This window comes from Solanum dulcamara, chromosome 2 (genome assembly GCF_947179165.1).
Source record: "Solanum dulcamara chromosome 2, daSolDulc1.2, whole genome shotgun sequence".
NCBI lineage: Eukaryota > Viridiplantae > Streptophyta > Magnoliopsida > Solanales > Solanaceae > Solanum > Solanum dulcamara.
Window position 1 is genome coordinate 15,754,793 of NC_077238.1, and position 24,285 is coordinate 15,779,077.

General features: G+C 34.0%; 1 protein-coding gene and 1 pseudogene across 1 annotated transcript; one reads left to right on the top strand and one right to left on the bottom strand.

Annotated features, from left to right (window-relative positions):
- Positions 1–7,339, top strand: part of LOC129870386 (L-tryptophan--pyruvate aminotransferase 1-like) — a 15,906-nt pseudogene extending 8,567 nt beyond the window's left edge.
- Positions 7,340–10,875: 3,536 nt separating this feature from the next.
- LOC129880379 (AP-1 complex subunit mu-2-like) lies at positions 10,876–21,242 on the bottom strand. The gene is made up of 11 exons (XM_055954378.1): positions 20,871–21,242; positions 20,204–20,344; positions 19,769–19,831; positions 19,489–19,665; positions 19,316–19,419; positions 14,119–14,226; positions 13,676–13,772; positions 13,482–13,579; positions 13,205–13,346; positions 12,978–13,100; positions 10,876–11,224 (listed from the first exon to the last, which is right to left on the bottom strand). Exons 1-11 carry the CDS (start codon positions 20,997–20,999, stop codon positions 11,126–11,128), a joined length of 1,281 nt encoding a protein of 426 aa, XP_055810353.1. The 5' UTR covers positions 21,000–21,242; the 3' UTR covers positions 10,876–11,125.
- Between the last annotated feature and the right edge of the window lie 3,043 nt (positions 21,243–24,285).

Here is a 24,285-nt window from a genome sequence, read left to right on the forward strand (position 1 = left end):
AAAATATCAAGTCTGAAAGAATCTAACACGAGCTAAGAGTAATAGCTCACCCTAGAACCCGATGTGCTGGACACGAGCTAAAGCTGAGGGCGATTCAAAGTCGTTGGTACATTCGCTTCACTCCACTTATTTGGGCATAGCCACCAAAATATATGTATAAAAAAACAAAGTTATGCTATGCATGCAAATTGAATGTGCAGATTTAAGTGCACTTTCTTTCTCTTCTTATCTATATATAAAATACTACTAATTTGACCTTATTCACATTCATCCATATAACAATTGAACGAAGTTACCTAATTGTTCCTCTCTGTTGCCACAAATCCGTTCTTTCTCAAACCCTTCTCTTATTTTTTTCTTTTCTAATTGAACTAATTATGTACTACAAATAATAAACTTCACTCTTTCATTTTAATAAATATGGGACTAGTGGTATAGAATATTAAATAAATTATAAATTTAGTCCACCAACTAAATAAATTATCTAAAGTTATCCCTTAACTAAATAACCGTGGTTATCGAATAGTGCAAAATACCAATTAAAAATTTACGGGGTGAGTCTTTTATAAAATAATTAAAACTCTAGTACTCAAAATGACCTAATGGGCCGTTACAACAGATACCAATTTATCCACCATTCATCCCCGAATGGTTAAAAGAAAAGTGAGGGTAAGAAAGGGCACCTGACTCAACGAAAACAAAATGTGGATATCCTCCGCACATATCAGCCTCAATCTCTCAAGTGGACTCATCAACTGGATGATTCCTCCATTGGACTTTCACAAATGTTATCTCCTTTTACCTCAACTTGCGGACCTCTCTATCTAAAATAGTTATAAGCTTCTCCTCATAAGACAAATTCCCATCAAGTAATATCAAATCCCAGCGAATAATATAGTTTTCATCACCATTATATTTTTTTAGAATAGACATATGAAACACTAGATGCACTCTAGACAAACCTGGAGGTAAAGTCAATTCATAGGCCACTTCTCCAACACGCTTAAGAAATTCAAACGGTCCAATATACCTCGCATTGAGCTTACCTCGCTTATCCAAATCTCACCACACCCTTTATGGGTGAAACGTTCAACAACACTTGATCCATCTCCATAAACTCAATGTCTCTGACCTTTTAGTCTGCATACTCCTTCTGCCTGCTCCGAGCTTCTAGAAATTTCTCCTGAATAAATTTCATCTTTCCTATCATCTTCCTCAAAATATCAATACCCTAATGTCTCACTCCAAATGCATCAAACCAATCAATAGGAGACCTATATCTCTCCCCATACAATTCCTTAAACGGAGCTATATCAATAATCGAGTGATAGCTATTATTGTATGAAAACTTTACCAAAGGTAAGAACTGATCCCAATGACCATCAAAATCTATCATGCACGGACAAAGCATATTCTCTTGCACTTAAATTATTTGTTCAGACTGTCCATTGATCTGAGGATGAAATGAGGTACTAAGATTCAATCTTGTACCTAACTCCTCCTGTAAGGTCCTTCAAAAGTTAGAAGTAAATTGCGTACCTCTATCTGATATGATGGAAATCAGAACTCCATGTAATCGAACAATCTCGCGAATATAGTGTTTGGCTAACTTTTCTACATTATAAGTCATCTTAACTGGAATAAAGCGTGCAGAATTATTTAACTTGTTAACAATCACCCATATCGAATCGACACATCCAATTCCTTTGAAAGACCAACCACAAAATCCATTGCAATCCTTTCTCATTTCCATTCAGGAATGGGCATTCTCTGAAGTGGCCCTCCAGGCCTCTGGTGCTCATATTTTATCTATTGACAATTCGAACACCGAGCAATAAAATTAATAATGTTGCGCTTCATTTTACTCCAACAATAATACTGTCTCAGATCACGATACATCTTGGTTACACCAGGATGTATAGAGTACCTAGAATTGTGAGTCTATGAAAGAATGCTTTAAATCAAATTATCAACACAAGGCACACATATCTACCCCTTAATTTTCAGTACACCTTCCTCATCAATCACAGCCTCCTTGGCCTCTCCACGCAATACCATATCACGAATTTGACTTAGTTTCTCATCATCAAACTGCTTGTCACTCAAATCAAAATCCAAACTTCATAAAATTCGCTAATAAATCCCTAATAAGTTTTTGCTGAACTAGTTCACATTGCATGATCATATCTAAAATCAAAGGAAAAAATACATACAACTTTTAACTTCGAACCTATACGAGATATCTTATTCCGTCACTTTCTTAGATTCTTCCCATGACATAAATTTCAAATACCTTAAACTCTTTAATTTACTAGACTCGTGTTCCTTTCACCAACTCGTTTACCAATCTTATCCTTTGACCAATAACCCACGATATTTTACCTCATTCTCTAAATCAAAACTTTAAGTGGTCCCCTTCTTTAGGTCCTTTAACTATCAAAGGTAACCAAATTTATGATCCAAGCCATTGACAATCCCTTCTAAATGCTCAATACCCAATAGAATCAATCATTTCTTACCTTATCAATACATACCTTGACAAAATATACTACCATGAGGTAGACTCACAATGAAAAATTCTGATTCCAACTATATCACCTAATTCCCTTATCAATCAACATTAGCTCATACCTTGAAGATCTTTATGAATTTACGTATCTTATCTTATCATTGATCGCTTCTCCATCGACCTTACTATATCCTTTGTTAAATATCCAATTGTACCAGTTACCAAACTCGAAACCACAAAAGAACTTATCACCACACTCAAGCCAAATGCCTATAGATTTCTTTCTCAAATCTTATCCAATAATTTTTAACCCATATAAATGATACGTTACACTATCACCATAACCACAGCAAAATAAATGGCACCATGCATCTCTGAATCCAATTCTCCAATCTCTCTGAAGATACATCTTTGGCTTTGCAATCAGAGTAACTATCCATGTTCTTGCCTCCTTCTAAAGGTTTAACTACATCACACTAATTCTTTTCATTTATGACTCTAGCTCCTTTCAATTCTACTCAAGAGGTGTCTTAACATATCCTATAACTTTCCATACGACCCCGCTACTCACCAAATAGTAGCAGACTACAACCTTAGATAATCACAAGTTGTTATTACTATACCGAATCTACTTAACCAAAAATTCTTATCATATAGTTGCATCACAATCACAATCTATCAAAAACTCATGTTACCATCATACTTAGTAGACTTTGCCATCACTAGAAGCCAACCTTGTCATCGACATGACATCTCAAGCCCAGTTATACCAACCAAATTCAAAGGGCTAACCCAATTTTATATGCACTTTCTTACTAAAATCTTCAATTTTCTTTACCCAAATTTATTCGTTGGATCTTTCTTTACCTATAATCTTGTCGTTCCTATATCGATCCACTCCCTTGGATCTTATGATTAAATCACTGATCCTCATTTAGAATCTTTGGAATATACTCGACAACCTAAACGTATTAATCGTATCAAAGATCCACCACTAAAATCTTTCTTATAAACAAAATATTTCTTATAAACAATGCTTAACTCAAGCATCTATAGTAAAAAACTAGTTGATTTCTCAACTGCAAATGCAACATCAAATCTCATTATATAAGCATGTGATACAACTAATAACTCCTTAAGTAATTAATATTCTCACTTGACAATCGACGTATCCATTTCCATATACTATTAGTACCACACCGTGAAAGTCCGTTAGATCCACTACTATAACACATTATACCTATCGAGAAGATCATACCCAAATGGCCCGCATATTTCTACCCATTGAATAGCTGTAAAACATTACCAAATCTGATATGTTCCATCTTTAGCCCAAGCGATATGCATTCTTTCATAGATTAGGTCGCTAGCAGAAGTAATACAATCCATAACTCTAAACAAGTAAGCATCGATATCGTTGCAGTAGTCATATCATGAACCTCTTTGATATACACTCAATCTATGAAACCGTAGTAGAGATTCTGACCTCAATCCTTTCACAAAGCGGCAAAATATGCTCTTTTGGACTGAAGCAAAGCGAAGTAGAATATTTGGATAAGGCATGAAACCCTACCTCATAGGCTCTAATAGACATCTTCCCTTGCTTTATATTCAGCAACTCATCTCCCCTATTGTCCCTCAAGGTCTGGTGGATATACTTCTCCACGAAGAAATCAGAAGACGCTACACAGCTGCTGACCTTTTCCCCTGGTGGGCTTTCTCCTGCAACTTCTACCACGACTCCTCGTTGCTACTTTCTCTCTGGCTACAGCCTCAACGACTGGCTCAGGTGTTGTTGTTACTCTAGTTCTAACCGTCCATGAAAAATAGAGTGAAGAAGGTCAGATACTAATTTGTATCACCTAGATACTAATTGAATTCAAGTTCTAGCACGAAAGAAGGAAGGGAGTTCTCCTAAAGTCCTGTAGCCTCGAAGAAAAGTAAAAGGCGTCCCCATACAATTCTGCAAGACCCTACTAGACTTGTCATTGTTGTGATAAGATCACCGAACCTAAAGCTCTGATATCAAGTTTAAGAGCTTCAATTAGTTTACCATAAGATGGAAGTGTCTGCCTTTTCCTTGCAGTTTGTGCGTAGCAGTGGACTAATAAAATATTAAACTCTATTCCACTTTATTTTAATAAATATGAGATAAGTGGTATAGGGTATAAAATAAATTATCAATTTAGCCTACCAACTATATAAATTATCTAACGTTACTCCTTAAATAAATAATCGTACTTATCGAATAGTCCAAAATATCAATTAAAATTTTACGAAATGGGTCTTTTATGAAATAAAAAAACTGTAGTACTCAAAATGACCTAATGAGTCATTACACATATTCTCTATTTTACCGTTCTCTTCAATTGTTTTCCATTTCTGTTTTTGGTTTTATAAAAAATAAAGGTTAGAGTGCTAACTTAGTAATATCTTTGACCAATCTGGATTAACAAAGAGGAAGTGGAATGGCCATTTTTGTAAATTTTGTATATTGAACAAAAAAGATGGTAAGTAAAATTTATGGATTTATTATGTATTGGATGTCTCTATCCATCCAAGTGGACATGTCTCTATCCATCCAAGTGGGACCCACCCACTTGGACACTTGTGTAATTTGTCTACAAATGACCTAACTTATGTGCCTATATAAGTTGCACAAATCTGTGCAACTTTAGAAGAAAAGATACGAACAACACTGATACTGCAAATTTCCTCTATTTCTTTCTTTTGTTCTCTTTTATTTTGCTTACTCTCTTCGCCTAATTAATTTTTAAGGTAGTATATTTATATCAGGATTGATATTATGCATAATTTTTCCTTACATATTCTCTATTTTACTGTTATCTCTTCAATTGTTTTTCCATTTTTGGTTTTATAAAGAATAAAGTTAGTTTGTTGACTTAGTAATATCTTTGACCATTCTGGAAAAACACAAAAAAGGACTCCGACATTTGTCACAAATATTATTTCATTTCTATATTAGGCTTTGTCTCTTTCTCTATATATAGAGCAACATACAAGACATGAAATACCATAATTTTTTCTTCTTCTCCCATTAGATTATTTTTTATTTGTATAAAGTTTAGAAAAAGAGAAGAGGGTGTGTGAAACAGAGGGTTGCCTTATCAAGTGTTCTCCAGTCCCTTGTGCAACTTCAGAAAATAGCACTACGGACACTCTCATCGATATCAATCTAGATCAATGAGTATTCTTTTATTATTATAATTCATTTTTCATTACGTGATTCAATATAGGTTATACGCTTGTGATCTTGGTCAACTCTCCTTTCCTTATGAGTCAGTGTTTAGAATCCAATGTCAATTTTTTAAATATGAAACCACGAATTCTATCAATGTACGAGTCATATTGGAAAAACATGGTCGGGTCAATTTTCTTTGCAATTTGTAGATGCTCAAATTCTTTGTTAGAATACTAATTTGAAATTTCATATTTTGTGTGTGTATAGTGATGATTCAATAATGTACGATTCATATTGGAGAAAAGTGGGGAACAAGTGCGACATAACATTCAATGGTGACGATTCATTGAATTATTTTGTTAACGGAAAGAGCTTATGTTGGTTCTTGGAGTCGGAACTTGAGGAAGAAATCAAGAGGTTGCACAACGTGGTTGGAAATGCAATTGTGGATGATCATTATATTGTTGTTGGGACAGGATCCAACCAGCTTATGCAAGCGGCACTTTATGCTCTTTGTCCTACGAATGAACCTCAGTCAATTAGTGTAGTTTCAGCGGCACCCTTTTATTCAGTACGCATTTACAAGAAACACATTTCTTAATATATATGGTTATGAAGCTGCTGACAAGAGAAACTCAATAAAATTGATGGGCTAAAGCTAATTTAAAAGTGAATTTTTTTGACTAATTACTGATAATAATTTTCTTATTTACAGTCATATCCAGAATTGACTGATTTTGTGAGGTCAAGGCTACACAAATGGGCAAGATATGCAAGGAATTTTGAGAAAGATGGACCCTATATTGAGTTTATTAAATCTCCAAATGACCCTAATATGGTTGTTAGAGAGCCTATAGTTAATGGAGATCAAGAAAAATTAATCTATGATTTAGCTTATTATTGATCACGGTACATTGCTATTACCTCACCTGCCAACCATGATGTTATGCTCTTCACTGTTTCCAAATGCACTGGTCATGCTGGTTCTAGAATTGGGTAAGTTTTTCAAAAATTGGCTTGTTATGATTAATTACAAGTGACCTTATAATGACAAAAATAAGGAGTAACACAACATTCGAAATTCATAACTACTTATTCATAAAAATAAGCTTCAAAATACTTCAAAGTGTCTTTTAGCATAGCTACTTTGGATCAGTTAAGCCAAATGGATTCTAAAACATCAAGAGGGTGTGATGTAGGCAGCTTATACTGATGTAAGTATCGATGGTTGATTATACGGTCAAATTTATGGATAATATGGGGACAATGTTATCATTGTTCTTAGACTCCTTTCAAATACAAACTAAATTGAAGTCCACAAATTTCAATTTCACACTAAGATGATGTCATTTAATTTGATTTGCATGCAGTTGGACAATGGTTAGGGACAAAGAGGTGGCAAGAAAAATAACAAAGTTCATGAAAATTAGCACAATTAGAGAATCAAAAGAAGATCAACTCAGAGCCTCTAAGATTCTTCGAGTGGTTTCTGATAGTTGTTTGGATCCCACAAATGGCAAAGGTTAAGAGAAGTTGTTAAGACTAATGAGCATTTTATCCTTTAGAAATACCCTCTTCAGTATTGTCATTTCACAAAAGACTTTTGTGAATCACATCCTGGTAAGTAGGGATGTACAGGGCAAATCGATAAATCGCACCAAACCGACAAACCGAACGAAACCGGAAAAAAAACGACTAGTGGTTTGGTTTGACTTGGTTTGGTGTTTGAAAAAAAACTCGACCATTACAGGGTTGGTTTGGTTTTAACTAAAAAAAAGTCAAACCAAACCCAAACCGACCCGATCATAGATATACTACTTTTAAATTATGTTATACATAAAAATATTTATTAAAATGTAATTTATAAATATTTTTTTAAAATTTTTCATAATTTTTATTTTCTTTCTTACATTTAGATTTGGACTTGAGAAGCTCATCTAAATAATATACAAAAAAAAGCTCATCTTATAAAGTTAAAACTTCAAACAGTGTTTTGCCTCCATCTTATATGTTGATATTTTGTACTAGAAATATTTTAAGAAGCACTGCTCTGTGCTTTTTATTAGATACTATGAAAAATCCGAGAAACCCGAAAAAATCCAAAAAACCCGAAAAAAATTGAAATCGAAAAACTCAACTTTTATTGGTTTGGTTTGATTTATAGATTTAATAATCCGACACAAATGGTTTGGTTTGGTTTGGTTTGTAAAAAATTCGAACCAATTCGGTCCATGTACACCCCTACTGGTAAGTAATCACAAAAATATTACAATATAACATCATTTTCTTTATCAATCCATTTAAAAAATAACTTTAACTTTTTAATTAGATTTGAAAACTCATTAACTCAAAAATTCTAGATTTATCCTTAATGACATATTTTTAAAGTCTCAAAAATATCATGCCATGTTTAAGACCACATATTATTATGTTACTTTTGGTATGTGAAATTTCATCTTTTTTTATATCTCCTTAGAAGTTGTCACCTTTTTTGCTCCTTTAATGATTCGAACAAACAATATTAAAAAGAATGCTTATTATCGGACCAACTCTCTTTTCTTAATTTGAAATATATAATGTGTTTTTAATTAAAATTTATTTATAATTAAGGGACTAAAAATACTATTATTGTATAAGAGAAAAGGTAAAACTCAAACTATGAGTGTGAACAAAATTTTCAAACACTCACCTTAGTGGGGGATATTAAACGTGCAATTGAGAATATTATAAAGAGTAAGCTCAATTTTCTTTAGTGGGCCAAGATTAGTATTGTCTATTGATCATTAAATCATATGTTATAACTAAACTAAGGAATAATTACATAAGAAGGAAAATATGTGATATCTATTTATTACACCCAATTAATTTAAAAAGAAAAATATGATTTGTAGTTGTAGTTAGAATTTTATAGCAAACTTCTTTTCTCTCCTTTCTTCGCGTTTCTCCTTTCTCTCTCTATACTCTCGCTTGCCTCTCCGCTCTCTCTCTGCCCTTCCCCCCCTCCTCTATCCGTGCGCGCCTCTCTCTCTTTCTGTAATATAAATACAAATTATAATAGTCAATGATACAAATACAAATGGTAACATAAACACACATGGTAACACATAAATACAATACACAAGGCTACAGATGAATACAAATGCACATGAAAATAAATAGAATTTGTTATAAATTACAACAATGATACAATTGTATCCGTTGATACAAATTGTATTCGTTAATATATTTGATACAATCGATTTGCATCAACTAATTGAATACAATAGTGCTTGATGCAATTGTATTCATTGATACAAATCAATTGTATTCGTGATACAATTATCGGTTAGATCTGCAATTATAATCAGTTATACAAATCAATTGTATCTCTCCCACATCTCTCCTCTATCTCATATCTCGGTCGCCTCTCTTTTCCCTCTCCCAATCTCGCTTGCCTCTCTCCTCATTGTAGTAGCTAGTTTTTGATACAAATTAATTGTATTTGTGATATAATTGTCAATTAGATATGCAAATCAATTGTATCTCTCACGCCTCTCTCCTCTTTCTTCTGGATCTCGCTCACCTCTCTCCTCCTCTCTCAATTTCACCGCCTCTTTCCTCCTTCTAACATGTAGCTACAAATCGTAATTAAGCAAACTATAGCTATAAATTTCTAATTAAGAACGGTAGTCATTTTTGAAAGTTTCTCCATAACTAATTACCTATGTATGCATGTCATCTTAATCATCATGAGACTGGCGGACTTGTAAAGATATAGCGAATAGGAGTGGACATGATATGGTATGGTATGGTATTTGAAATTTTGGTATGGTAATTTTAGTATTCGATTTTTAAAGCTATTATATCATCATCATATCAATTTAATTTGATATGGTTCGGTATTTTGAAGTTTGGTCTTGGTATTTTGCGGTATGGTAAATCGATAATCATAGTTTGTTCAACTTTGACTAATATATACTCAATAATAGAGTGTTATGACTTCGACAATTCAAAAAAAGGTTCACAATTGTATCATACTAACACATTACACACGTAGAAATATATATTCAAAAGAAAATACAAACAACTCAATTTTTTTAATCAGTTACATTTAAAATACATTTCAATCAAAATAGAGTAGTTAAAATTTCTACTTCTAAACATTTAGTTTATACTAATACTAGATTGCATATTTGTTAATATTTTAATAATAATAATATATATAGATATATGTATGTTATTTATATAATTATATACTTCGGTATGTTATTTCTAACTATCAAATATCATACCAAATACTAAAAATATTTAAAATGTATACTATATACCATACCAAACATCATAATATTAAAAGCACGATATCAAAAATTTTGAAACAATATAATAATTCAATATATATCATACCATGTCCACCTCTAGTAGCAAATGTTTAACTAATTGCCCGAAAAGGCATACAACAAGAGTGTGTTGGTGAGTGATAAGCATAGAAAACATGTTTGAAAAGTAGTGTTTGGGAATTATTGGGATATTAATTTGTTCTACCAAAATGTCGAAGATATGATGACCGTGGATAAAAGATACTCTCTCTGCCTCATTTTATGTCAATGTCTTTGATTTTGCACAAAAATTAGACTCTTTTTTTTTAACTATTGGTTTTAAACATGTCAGGACAAGTCATAGGAAACTTAGCTAACATTTATGCTTTCTGGACATATAATAATTTTAGAAGAAACAGCTCATAAGTATAATAGTCAAGAAAAACGCCATAATCATGAACATGATATTGCATTAGTTGTGTTTCCTTCTCCAAATATTTCTTTCATCTTAAGAGGACAAGAATCAATATAGTGCTCTTTCAATCCCTTTTTATTTGATCTATCACTTTATGCTTCCATTTGTATTTTATATATTTTTTTCTTTTACATTTATGGTACTACATTGAGTTAGTTTGCCTTGTATGTTATTTGTCCCAAAGGCTTGATAATAATTATCCTTTCCTCTCATCCGACAAATTCTACAGCCATGGTCATAATTGATCCAACGACAAGGATGTTTCCTTATATTCATAGCGAGATCCAAACTGTTAAAAATAAAGCTACTCAAAGACTTCCTACAAGCAAAAGTAATCAACTTTCGAAGATCTTGAAATATAAAAATGAAATTCGCACCATTATCGAGGCCAGTGTTGTTAACACCAATCAATTGTTGATATGAAAATTATCGTCAAAAGTTTATGATACAAGCAAATGAACACCATTACATATAAGAGTCGACTACAAAAAAACAACAAAACTGTCCATGGAAAATATTTTGTGCAACATCCAGTGTGAAAGAGCAGTTGCCTTTTGCCAAGCAGCTCAAAATTTTAGAACTTGGGAATTACCTGAGGCCTACTACAAACTCAATTGGCTGGAAACATCATCTGTGTTTTAACCTTATACTAGTCTTAACTCGTATTCACCAGCCATAGTAATATATCTCACCCATGGAAGAGCCTGATAGCCACTTTTCTCAATAATCTTCAAGTAGCGAACCTGACATGCATTGAACAGACATACAGTTACAATGTTAAGAACACGCTATATCAGCTTAGAGAACAGATAAAAACAAAAATATGCTTTCTTTGTTATGGGCCTTGGAAGCACAGAGAACTAAGATCCCATACTAGGTAGCTTGTTTAGTTTGGCCAGTATTTGTTTGACTCAGGACAGGATGCAGAGAAGGGAAATACAACTTTGCTCTATCTTCAACAGTGACACTTATGTGGGAAGTACGCAGAAACAAATAGTCACCTTTTTTTGTACTGTAGAGTGACACAACTCTGGGACATCTTTCTTGCTATGATTGGTTTGAGCTGGTCAGTGTCCATGACTACACTGACATGATTTCCAGCTGGAACAGAAGGGGAGGCGCTAAAGTTCAAAAAAAAAAAGAGAGATGGGAGTATGATCTCAGGCTGCATATGTTGGACAATCTAGAGGGAAAGGAATCTAAGATGTTTTGAAGGAAAGAGCAACCCAATACAGAAGATAAAACTTAGTTGTATTTTGCCTTTTTAGCTTTGATGTAAACAGGAGAACGTAGATGACACTGAGGCTCTAATCCAAGTTTTAAGAGTCTCTTTAGAGCAACATAATTTTTTGTCTAATTTAGGTTTTGCTCACACTCGTTATAATTATGGCTCCACAGCCTCTTGATTTTAATATAAGTTTGTTACCATCTCAATATATATATATATATATATATATATATATATAAAAGACTTCCAGCACTGAACAAAGGAGAAGAGTTATAGTAGGCAAGATATACTAGGTGACAGTTTGATCAACACAGCATAGCCAAATCAGATCTGAACAAAAGTTCGACCACAGCAGATTGTTACTTCCTGTTGTTTAGGAAGGCATGTGGGGAACTCTGAGGGCCTAATTGGAATCCACTTACTAGTCAGTATTGCTGGAGTCTTATAAGCTCATCTCCAGTTTTAAATAATTTTAAGTTTATTCAGCTGGTTAATTGCAGTATTACATCCTATACCTTACCAGGAAATCAGACAATGTTGACCATGGGTAATTAGACTTTAGTAAATGCAGTTGTTGCACATAAAGATAACAATCAGCTATCCATCGCCCTCTTCCAGCACAGAACCACCCCCCCCCCCACGCCTCTCTTTTCCTATTGCACTCTGTCAAGAAATACCAACAATAGCGACTAGCAAAGAAAATAACTTACAAAGGAGTTTAGCTAAATGGACATTTTGTGTTCTGTTTTGCCAGTTCTAAGTTTCTTCCAATGTGCGTCTACAGCAGAATTGAACCAGCCACATCACCTCATTATCCCCAATATGCCTTTACATGTACAATAACACTCCTAATTCCCAATACCATTTGAAGTGTCAACCCTTACAGTAATTGTCAGTTCTAATTCCTAATGCTATCTGACTCCCCTCCTACCTTCCCAGCCTGAGAACCAATCAAGTACATAGAGTTAACAGCTCATACAAGACTCAGTGGTTTCTTAATATGATAGACCAAGCAAGGATATCAACATGGGCCTAGAGATTACAGAAATAAGGGAAAGAAGACTTGGAAGTCTATGACTAAGTAAAACCAATGCTTTTAAGGATTAGTACAACTATGCCTTTGTAATACTCTTTTTGAGAGCCACAATTGTGGAGTGTGCTCTTTACATTTACGATCAACATCGTTTGGAGTACTTCTTGAACGAATATATTTCTATGGATAAATAGAAAGTCTGATCTTTGAATAGAAAAAAGAGTGGAGGACTTACCTGTATGCCAGAAACAGTAAAATAAGGAATTTCAAATTTCACACGTATTGGAGCTTTTCTCTCAGGAACTGCATCTTCTGCTGTAACACTGGGAAGAGTAAACTCTGCTCTCAACATATATTCCTGAAAAAGAAATGGCAATACATATAGGCAAATGTCAACGAGAGAACAAACAGAAAAGTCAAACGAAGAGTTAAATCTTCAACTATGATCAAGTCTACACTAACCTTACCACCTGGGAAAGATTTTATTTTCCAAATCAGTGCATCTTTTTCAGGTGCATAAGTAGATGATCCCATTGATGTTCGGACATTTGGATTTGTAGCATCCGTTGCCACAGGTAACTCAATTTCAACATTAGTTGCAGTACTGAAATTATTGAAGAAACTCATAACTGGACATGGAAAACTTTGTTATAACATAATGCATGCAATACATAGTACAAATTAAATGACGCATCTAATTAGCTGAGTTTTTCACCGTAATACTTGATGCACATCATACCTTCGTTCCTTGAACTGGCTCCGTGCTTTAACCACAATTTCCATACGGCTCCTAGAATGTCTTTCCACTTGAGCTTCTACCCATATGAGAGGCTTTACCTGAGACAATTACCATCAAGGGTTTAAACCATTTTGCTTTAGAACGTCCATAAGGGAAGTTAGAGTAATACATGACCCAGCAAGCTCATAATTTACCTGAGTACTAAGTCTGTAGGTCATAAGATCAAAGGCTCCATCTGGAGGTATAAATGATATAGTGCGATCATTTTCAAATCGGGCCAAGCGAACACACCTAAATTTGAAGCAAAATTAGTTGAAGAGAAAGAGAAGGGCAATAAGATAGAGAAACGGGTTACTATTTGAAACTGGTCAAGAATAAAAGCCTTCAGGATTTATCATTTGACAAATTGTGCGGGAGGTACAGGTTTGCTGGTTCAACAACCACATACTTCATTTAATTCCTTTCAAAAGTAATAGGTTTGACTTTTCCAGGCCGCGCTATTTAGTAAAGCATTTCATCCTTAAGAAGCGTGTTATGCAAGTAAATAAATGGCCAACCCACATAACTCCATTTGACAGGACAGATCAGTACTGTATATCATAATCCCACAAAAAGAAATAACTGAGCAATTTCATACTGATGAAACTTGATATCATCTAGATCGATGGCCTTCCCCTTCGTAGTTCGCCCTTGTGCTTCCAGCAACATTCTATCATTAAGACCAAGCTTACACTCAGGCATGCCACTGCAAAAAAGAAACAATAAAACTTATAGTCAAATAACAGTCACTCTATATACAGTAGGGTAATACCAACAATTCACACATGAGGGACTGATAAACATGACTACAAGTAGTGGAACTAAGTGCTTTCTGAATCAACACGGAATAACTCCCAGACATTCAACTTGTACCCCTAAAATGTCCCAGATATTCAAATAGAAGATAAGATAGTGATACTCCAACAGATGCAGAGTAAAGCGCTCACCGGAAACTGAAAAAATCCAGGTAAAAGAACAATGCACACTCCAACTGCTAGACCACATTTCTTGTAGAAAACCTACAATAAAATACTTTTTGCAACAAACGACACCCAATCTTCTATTCTATACATAAACGAACCTCATCAGTACTCTAAAAGGAAATAAGTGATAAGAGGTTATTCCTTATATGTACAAAATTCATCTCTACACCTACGAAAGCTCTCATATTTCTCTCTCCAGACAACTCACATAAGAGCTAGTGGAGAAACATTCCAAGACCTCTATCTTTTCTTCATTCTACCACAACTCCAACTGGAAATGGCTTCTTTCACAGTGTCTGACATCCGCCAACTGATTCCGAACCAACCTAGAATTTCCCACCATAACCTCGAAGCTACCTGACAATTTATGAGAAGATGGTCGACATCTTCATCCGAACCCTTACACATAAAGCACCAACTAATGCACGGAACCTTCATCTCCTTAAGCATCTCAGCAGTCAAAATCACCCCTCGCCTCTTATTGCTAGCCAAGTGAAAAAACCAAGCTTTTTTTGATAACTCTGAGATCAAACTCGAGTTATATGGAACGGCAACCTCCTCCCTAATTAGAAGAGCTTCCAATGATATGAGTTAATAGAACACACTCCATTTTTCCCCTCCCCCCAACTCCATACATCGTGCCAATCTTCTGATGCACTTTGCTTGTGAAACAAATAGTCAGAGTTTGGAATTCTGGCACATTCCAGCTCTGATAGTTTGACCTAAACCTCGAATCCCAAAAACCATCTCCACCGTGAAGCCTCCAAACATGTAGGATAGTCATGAAATTATGTAAATGTTTGGGGATGTACTTCTCAAAGTATTGCAACCACAAATAGATCACATTTGTTATTTTAATTACTCTCTATCAGTTCGGGTAACAATGCTACTAAAATTGGCTCATGTTTTACCTTATTACCCAATTTGACCCACTTTGTAACTTGGATTTTTTCATTCCTTAGCGCAACATTAAAGACATACTTCTAACCCTTTTTTCCTCCTTTAGTCTTTCTTTTTTCCTTCTGCTTCCTTCTTTTCCCAGCGCCCATTCTTTTCATCTTCAATGTTAATGAGCAATAGGATTAAAAATGAGGATATCATGGGATAACGTGGGTGTGGCCTTCGTGGTGGACAAGATGAGGGAAGCGAGACTGAGATGACTTGGACATGTGAAGAGGAGATGCGTAGACGCACCAGTGAGAAGGTGTGAGATGTTGGTTATAAAGGATACGAGGAGAGGCAGAGGTAGGCCGAAGAAGTATTGGGAAGAGGTAATAAAACAGGATATGAAGCAGCTTCAAATTATCGAGGATATGACCCTAGATAGGAGGGTGTGGAGGACACGTATTAAGGTAGAAGGATAGTACGTAGTGTAGTGTTGTCTTGCTTAGGGTAGATAGGTGGTTGGTGTTTGCGATGGTACTAGTTGTATTATTTTAGTTCTTGTTTTTTTGTTTTTATTATTGTTTTTTAATAATAACCTATCCTAGTATGTTGTTTATGGTATTTCGACTATCACATGATTGTATTGTTGTTTTGGCTACTTTTGCATTGTTCCTTGTTTCGATTCTCTTCATTGTCTTCTTCTTCTTTATATCGGAATTTGTTGCACTTGAGCTGAGGGTCTTTTGGAAACAGTCTCTCTACCTTCATGAGGTAGTGGTAAGATTTGCATACATTCTACCCTCCCAGACCTCACTTGTGGGATTTCACTGGGTATGTTGTTGTTGTTGTTCAGTTTTAATCTAATGTCCAAAGTAAAAAAATCATAATGATGATTGTAGCATCTTGGGATTATTGCATATATAAACAAACTTCTGAGTCCAAAAGTTTTTCCTTATGTTCTTTTAAACCGTATGGAGCAAGAGAACAAGAGAACAGATGAACTTGTTGATGGCCCGAATGCATCACATATTACTCCGCAAGCCTTAGATAGGTAGGAAGAACAGATGGAAGATGCTTTTAATGGGCTTTCTTTTTCTCGTCTACTTTATTGCTATGGTGCTTCTCTGCCACACACCCACCTTCATCCATTGTTATATATAAACTTGATATTAGTGCCAACTTTAGGGCTTTAATTTGGTTGATTTATTGTGATTGATTGAAAACTTGAAAAATAAAAGAATCATTGAAGCCACTTCAAAGCTTTGATTTGGAAATTGGGTTTTTTGAGTGTGTTGGGTGTTGTTCCAATTGATTGGAAACTTCAAGAGGTGTTCGAAACTTACATTTGAGTTAGATTGGAGTTAAATTTCAGAAGAGGCTCTAGTAAGAAGAGGAAGTCAGTTTTTGTATAATAGTATATATGGGTATACAGCTTCCTTAGACCATTTCTGACAAGTTTAAACAACACCCACTCCAAAATCCAAATTTCTCACAAAATCATATTTGAATTTTAAACCCACTTATTTAATCTTTTTCAACAATGGTGGATTACCTTAAAAATATAATCAACACCCAAATGGATTTGATTTGTTGAACTAATGTTTGAGTCACAATTACTGATTCGCAAATTGAGTTAGAAGCTTGAGCATTTTTAAAAAAGAAACTGAATAGCAAATTCGAGAACCTATTTGGAGTTGGAGGTTGAATCTTGGCCTATTATTTGTGGGCTACAGCTTTGCGAAGTTGTATATAGGCCACCTGGTCATAATGTGTGTGTGTAGACTATACTTATATGTAATTCTCTCTTTATTAAATCGAAAGGTTTGGAGAAGGGACTTGCATTCAAATATTTAACAAATGTGACGAACATAAACAGTTGGAACATGGCCACCTGGTTGCAATGTATGTGTGTGGACTGTACTTATACGCAGTTCTCTCTTTATTAAATCAAAAGGTTTGGAGAAGAGACTTGCATTCAAATATTAAACAAATGTGCAGTTGGAAGATCATTGAAGGCGATAGAGAATGCACTAGAGGTTAAAGGCCTTGTATTAGTTTCTAAAAGGGAACATAAAGAAAGTGGAAAAGGGAACTAATTTCCACTCTGACTTTGCTTTGCTACTTAAAAGATTTAACTGGGAGTGCCAAAATTGGCCCTCACATAGTGTAACCCACCAATAAAAAGTTTTAAGTGTTGGATATGTATGAAATTAGGACATGCAGTTATAGGCTCCACACACGGTGTCCCATCGAATTTCTCTAGGTGGATAGGAGGCATGACAGTAAGTGCACCCGATTGATTGTTGTTGTGGGTGTCTCAGAATATTTATTAATGGTTGAGTTTTACCCAGCTCTTGACCTTTATCACCTTCATCAGGGGTCTCAAATGGGCAAGTTGGGCTACACTTGGCCTGAATAAAGTAAGTTGAGTCAATAAATGGGTTGGTTATTATAACCCACCAAATGTTTGCTTAGGTCAAATAGGCCGGTTAATTTGGATTGAACAATGAGTTATAACCCAATCTGCTCAACTCAAAAGCTTCTCATTTGTTGGTTTGTTCTTTTATAATTTGTTTAGTTATTAACTTAGACTAATAAAAAATCTTTTCTTCATTTATCATGACTATTTCAAACAAACCACACATAAAAAAGATTCTATGTTTTGATAACTTACTTATCAATCAATTTGGGCTACATATGCAACCAAATTGGCCTAAGCTTTTCCTTAAATTATTGGAGAACATATTTAGCTGAAGTGCAGCAAAGCGCTGCACAGTATTTACAGAGACAGCCCATAGCCGCACTACAAATCAGTAACGAGCTCAAGAATTCTATGATGACCTCATTGTCATTTGCAATTTCCATGTCACACCAAAATAAAAAAGTAGAAAAAGCGCATCTATACTTCATGCAAATGAAGAATTCCTTTTGCTTTCACAAATTCATGTGTTCCTTTCATTGTAGATGATCCCACCATGTGACTGAGAGCACTGAATTCCAGGTTTTCAGCTTTTCCTTTCCTGGACCTTTCATGTGACAGCTTTGCAGCGTTTAGATGGACTAAATTGGGCTATCCCCAAAATGACCCAGCAATGAGCATATACACAGCCCGATCTGCCCAAGTCTGGTGGGTTATTCTTTTATGAGCTAAGTTTGACACCCCTAATCTTTATCTACAATTTTGTGACCATTGAAGCAATGAACTTATCCACCTAAGAGTAGAGGGATCTCTATCTAGAGAGAGAGAGAGAGAGAGAGAGAGATCCTTGGAACTTCTACAGAACGACACCTAGGTTACTCTAATCTTAGGTAGTTGTAAGATTAAAGCAAAGATGAACTAGTCCAGGGTGGTGATATAAGAATCCAACACACTCCTAGAACATGAGTATGCAATGAAACATTATAAATGCCTAATTTTGTCCGAAAGATTTTAGTAATTCTAACTTGCCCTTGAATGCTTTACAGATTATGATGGTCGAAATTAGCTTGGACACCAAACAATTCTATTGGTGATGTTGAATTTCTTTGCGGCATGCATAAGAAATTGACGAAATTCAGGAAAAAAAAAGTATTTGGCAAGCTCTTTACAGCTACATTCAGTGAAAAGAATAAACAAGTTGTGTCTGAAACTTTGATCTTTACATTACAAGCATAAAAAGTGGTAGTAAGTCAAAATTCCTGAACACATATATGCATAAATGTGCAAATTTGTGAATCATGTTTCTGATAGTACTATCTGACACTAACTAAACAAGGTAAATTCTTGCAGTTGGAATTCTTGGAATCTTAAACTAACCAAAGGGATGCGAGGAAACAGGAGAAAAAACAAATAGAGGTAAATTTTAATATTAATTTTCCTTCTGAGGCATGAGCTAGATGGTAGGTTCAATAAAAAAAAAAGGAAAAAGAATAATGCAAAGAGCAAACCTCAAGTATGCCCTCATCTTCAGTGCACCTACAACATCTGACCTCACTATTTGCCCGTTGTTGTTTACAAGTATATTAACACTCTCCACAACATCCAAAAACACCTGAAAGAACAAACTTCCATGTAACCCAATGAAGAAAAAATATTCTCTTAAATAAACATGTATACCTACTTCATTCTTCTTGTAGTGAATCCCTTCACTGCGCCAGGACACAGCATTTGTAACTGCCATTGGAGGCCTTTGTGTAACCTCCATCCTATATGCATCAGTTTTTATGAACTCACTGAGAATTTTTGCTTCAGTATATTGAGGATAACCAAAGTCCATCATTTCATCAAGTAGCTCATACTGCAAAGAGCAAAGAACATCGGTTCAGTCCGAATGAGCCAATATGAATGACAATTTCCTATCTAACTTTTGATCTTAAAGAGACATGAAATATTCCTCATACCACGACAACAAAATTATCGCGAAGGGATTCTTCTTCTAACTCTTCAAAATAATGCTTGAATACCTGTCAGAAAGGTAAAATAAAAAATGATAAATCTTCCCAAGTTCCAACCAAGAAAACCATTACTCCCTCCATTACATTTTTACGGTACTCTAACTATTTGAAGAGTCAAACAAAAAAAGTTCTTCCATTTTAAGAATATTTTTAATTATAAAATAATGTGACGTAGACACGTAGTACATTTAATATAGTAATAATTATATAATATGTAAATTTTACTTTAAAATTGAAGAAGTTGACATCCAAATTGAGACTGAAAGTTGAGCAGATTGACCCTACACTCCAAAGTCTTCCATTTTTCTCATAACTGAGAGAGTAATTGATTTCGGATTAACACAGTTAGAGTACACATCCTCAAATATCAGCATAACTTACATCTACGAGACGGTGTAGAAACAGAAGGAGACTAGCTGCATTACAGTTCTGCCTCGATGCAGTCATGAGATACACATTGTTATGTTGTATAAACATATAGGTCACGCCATTATCATATGCTACAGGATCCAGAGGATCACCCTGCAATGGATCAAATCACATAACAATCAAATTACACAGCAATCCAAAACTGCTAAAGCTCCTACTAAATCAAAACAATTCAACTGCCTGGAAAAGAAACAAAAATGTAGATGATAAAAAGGTATGCATATCCAAGAAAAGGTACTTTTGTGTTAATATTCATCAACTTAACTTTGACTTCTCAATGAGATTTGCTCTTTTTAAGTAGAGCAGTTCAGCATAATTATTGATCAAATATAAGTCCTGAACCTGTGCTTTCACAAAATTGCTTAAGATTCGAAAATTTAAATTTCAAACATATGAAATCATCAAAAAGAAATTCTAACTCTTTCTCCATTCTATTAAACTAAATTTGCATAATTTCAAATCAAATTACACCAATTACAACTCTCCTGAACTCAAATTTAACTCCAATTTCAAATTGAAGCCATTTACAAACGCATCAACTTCTGATATCTTCAACCAAATGTTTCAATTTCTCATATAGAACGATTTTTAATTTAAAAGAGATAGAGGAAAAAAGAACCTCCTTTTCAATGAGCTTGGTGAAGAATCGTTCCGCTTGTACGGAAGTGACGTCTCCACGGTAATCACGCCAGACGAGCACCCGGCCTTTGATGTCAAGGAGGAACAGCGCAGAGGCCGCCCCTGCCATGTGATGTACAACGGATTCCGATCAATATCGCAGATCGGAAAAGCTGTCGAAGAGAAGCTTTCCGGTGGAGATCTACTGTTGGTAGAGTTAAACGGTCAAATATAAGCTCCGCAGTGATCCATTTTAGGAATTTTTCAGTGAATCTTCATATGCGTTCGCTAAAGTATGAGTTTTGAGATCGAAATTTCGATCAAGTTGTTGTCATGTGCTTGCAGTGCAATCATATTTGGGCCCTATCGGGTCAAATACTCCAACTTCTGGTCATTTGCACAAACAATCAAAATCCTAGGTGTTGTTTGGTCCCAAATATTTTTATACAAAACTTGAAAAAAGATTTGTTAATTAGTGTTTGATCATATAACTTGATAAATGTATTTTGAAAACATTCCAAGTTTCCAAGTTTTACAAAAAAAACTAGTACTTGGATCAAGTTCTAATATTTGGGAATTATAAAAAAAAAAAAAAAATTATCCCAAATTTTTATTTTTTATAAAACACCGCCATTTATTAATTTCAACTAATATTTATCTACCAACGTACTCCATTAACGTGGTCAACCAACACCATTAACGTGGACAAACCAACACCATTAAATAATATCTCTATTTATTAATTAAAAAAAAGTTTGTTACTACCTCCTTCAGAAAAGAATAGTTTGAGTGACAAGATTAAAAAAAAGAACAATTTTTTTAATGCGATTAATGTATTGTTTTTGTTTATATTGTTATTTTGTTGTTGTTAATTGTTATCAATTATGTTATAAGTTTTTTTAACGGAACATGTTAATGATATACAAACTTATGGATATTTTTAATAATTTTTTAAAAAAATTTACGTGTATAAAATAATATTTTTTGAAACAATCAAACATTTTTAAAAAAATTTGTAGTCAAACGCATAGTGAAATTTCACCCAAAAATAACTTGTCGATAATATTTGAAAATTTGAAACCAAACGCTAGCTAATTTTCAGGTCTTGATTTTTGTCTCTCATAAAAAAAAAAGTCTTACAAAAATGGACTTCCTTTCATTTTAAGCAAAGTAAAAGTACATTTTTGTCTCTCTATACCTCATAAGTGTTTAAACAACCCTCCATGCTCAATTGTCTCTCTTTTTTTTTCTTTTTTCTTTTTTTAATTTTTTATTGTTTTTTCTTTTTTCTTTTTTTTTATTTTTTTTCTTTTTCCTTTTTTTTTCTTTTTTTGTATTTTTGTATTTTTCTATTTTTCTCTTCTTTATTTTTCTTTCATTTATTATTTTTTATTTTCTATTTTTTAATTAAAAAAATCTCTCTTTTTTTTCCTTTTTTTCTGTCCATGACGCTTAACTTGTTGTTTGAAATTCCTTAGGCCAATAAGTCTTACCTCTAAGACAATAATTATAAAATATTTCATAAATCAAGATCACTTGCCCATGGAATGTATCTTATTCTTTAGAAGTCCTTTGGTTAAGTTTTACCTATAAGACAAAAGTTATGGAGCATACGATAAATTAATGCATATGATGATAGTGTCAAGTCTTGCCCATGGGGTGTGACTTATTCTTTGAAAGAACTGGGCTAAGTCTTGCCTCTAGGGCACAAGTAATAGAGCATTTGATAAATCAAGACACAATATGGTAGTGTCAGTCTTGCCCATGGAGCGTAATTTGTTGTTTTAAAGTTTTTGGTCTATGTTCTACATCTAAGGCAAGAGTTATAAAGCATCTCATAAGTTAAACATAGTGAAATAGTGTAAATTGTTGTCCATGAGGCATATATATATATATATATATTAAACCATTGAATTACGATTTGCTTCTAAGCCAAAAGTTATTGTGTTCCCCATAAGTGTGACTTAGTGAAAATGGAGTAAATTGTTGTTCATGAGGTGTAACTTTATTTGAAAGTCCTTTGATTAAGTCTTGCTTCTAAAACAAAAGTTATAGAGTATCTCATAAATCATGACACAATGTGGTGGTGTCAAGTTTACCCATAGGGGGTAGCTTGTTATTTTAAAGTTCTTGGTCTAAGTTTTGCATCTAAGGCAAAAGTTATAGAATATCTCACAAGTTAGACATAGTGAAATAGTGTAAACTATTGCCTATGGCATATGTTATTTATTTTTACCCTCTGGGCTATGTTTTGCCTCTAAGGCAAAAGTTATTTAACTTCACTTGAAAAAGTGATGTTTTAGACTTATAGTTCATGATCAAAGTATAATGTCAATGAGGTATAAATACATTATTGAGAGAAAGTATAACCGCAAGATATCAAGTACGGCTTGTGCCTTGGAGCATAAAAGATTTTTCACAAAAGTCCTGACATTATTTTGTGGAGATATATGTTATCCTATGGTGGATGCAATGAGGTTTGTTTTGATCTGACAATATATGAAAAACTTGAATGCATATAATGAATAATTGTTATATGAAAATTCTTGAAGCATTCAAGGTGCCTGAAACATATAATTTTTTTTAAAAAATACTTGTTCAATAAAGCTTTGAGAATTCTTACGTGGATTGAAACAATCGTGAAAGAAAAGGTACAAAAATGATTCCATTTGTTCTTGCATTTTTATAAGAAGGTTGGAATCTAAATTTGGTATAATAGGTGTGTATGTTGATGACTTGAACATCATCGACACTCTTAAAGAGCTTTCAAAAGTTGTTGAGTGTTTGAAAAGGAAATTTGAAATAAAAGATTAGTAAAACAATTTTTTTGTCTTGGCCTACATATTGAGAATTTGACGAATAAAATATTTGTCCATCAATTAACATACACAGAAAAATTTTGAAGCGATTTTACATAGATAAATCACATTCATTGAGGATCCAACAATTGTGAGATCGTTTGACATAAATAAAGATCCATTTTGGCCTCAAGAGAATGATGGAGAGTTTCTTGGTAGTGAAACTCCATATCGCAGTGAATTGAGGCACTGATGTACGATGTTATTAATACTCGATCAAATATTTATTTTGCAGTGAGTTTATTGGCAAGATTCAGATCCTTCCAACGAGTAGACATTGGAAATATGCCATGTATTAATCTGATCTGCTTAAAATTTGGTCTCAAATGAGCTATTAATTTACATATGGAGACATAACAATATCTTGGCATTCAATGAATCAAACACTAGTAGCCACATCTTCAAATCATGTAGAAATAGTAGTCATCCGTGAAGGAAGTCGGGAGTGTATTTGGTTGAGATCAATGACTCATCATATTCATGAAGTGTGTGATTTTTATTTGAAAAGTAATATTCCAATCACCATATACGAAGATAATACAACATATATAGCTCAAT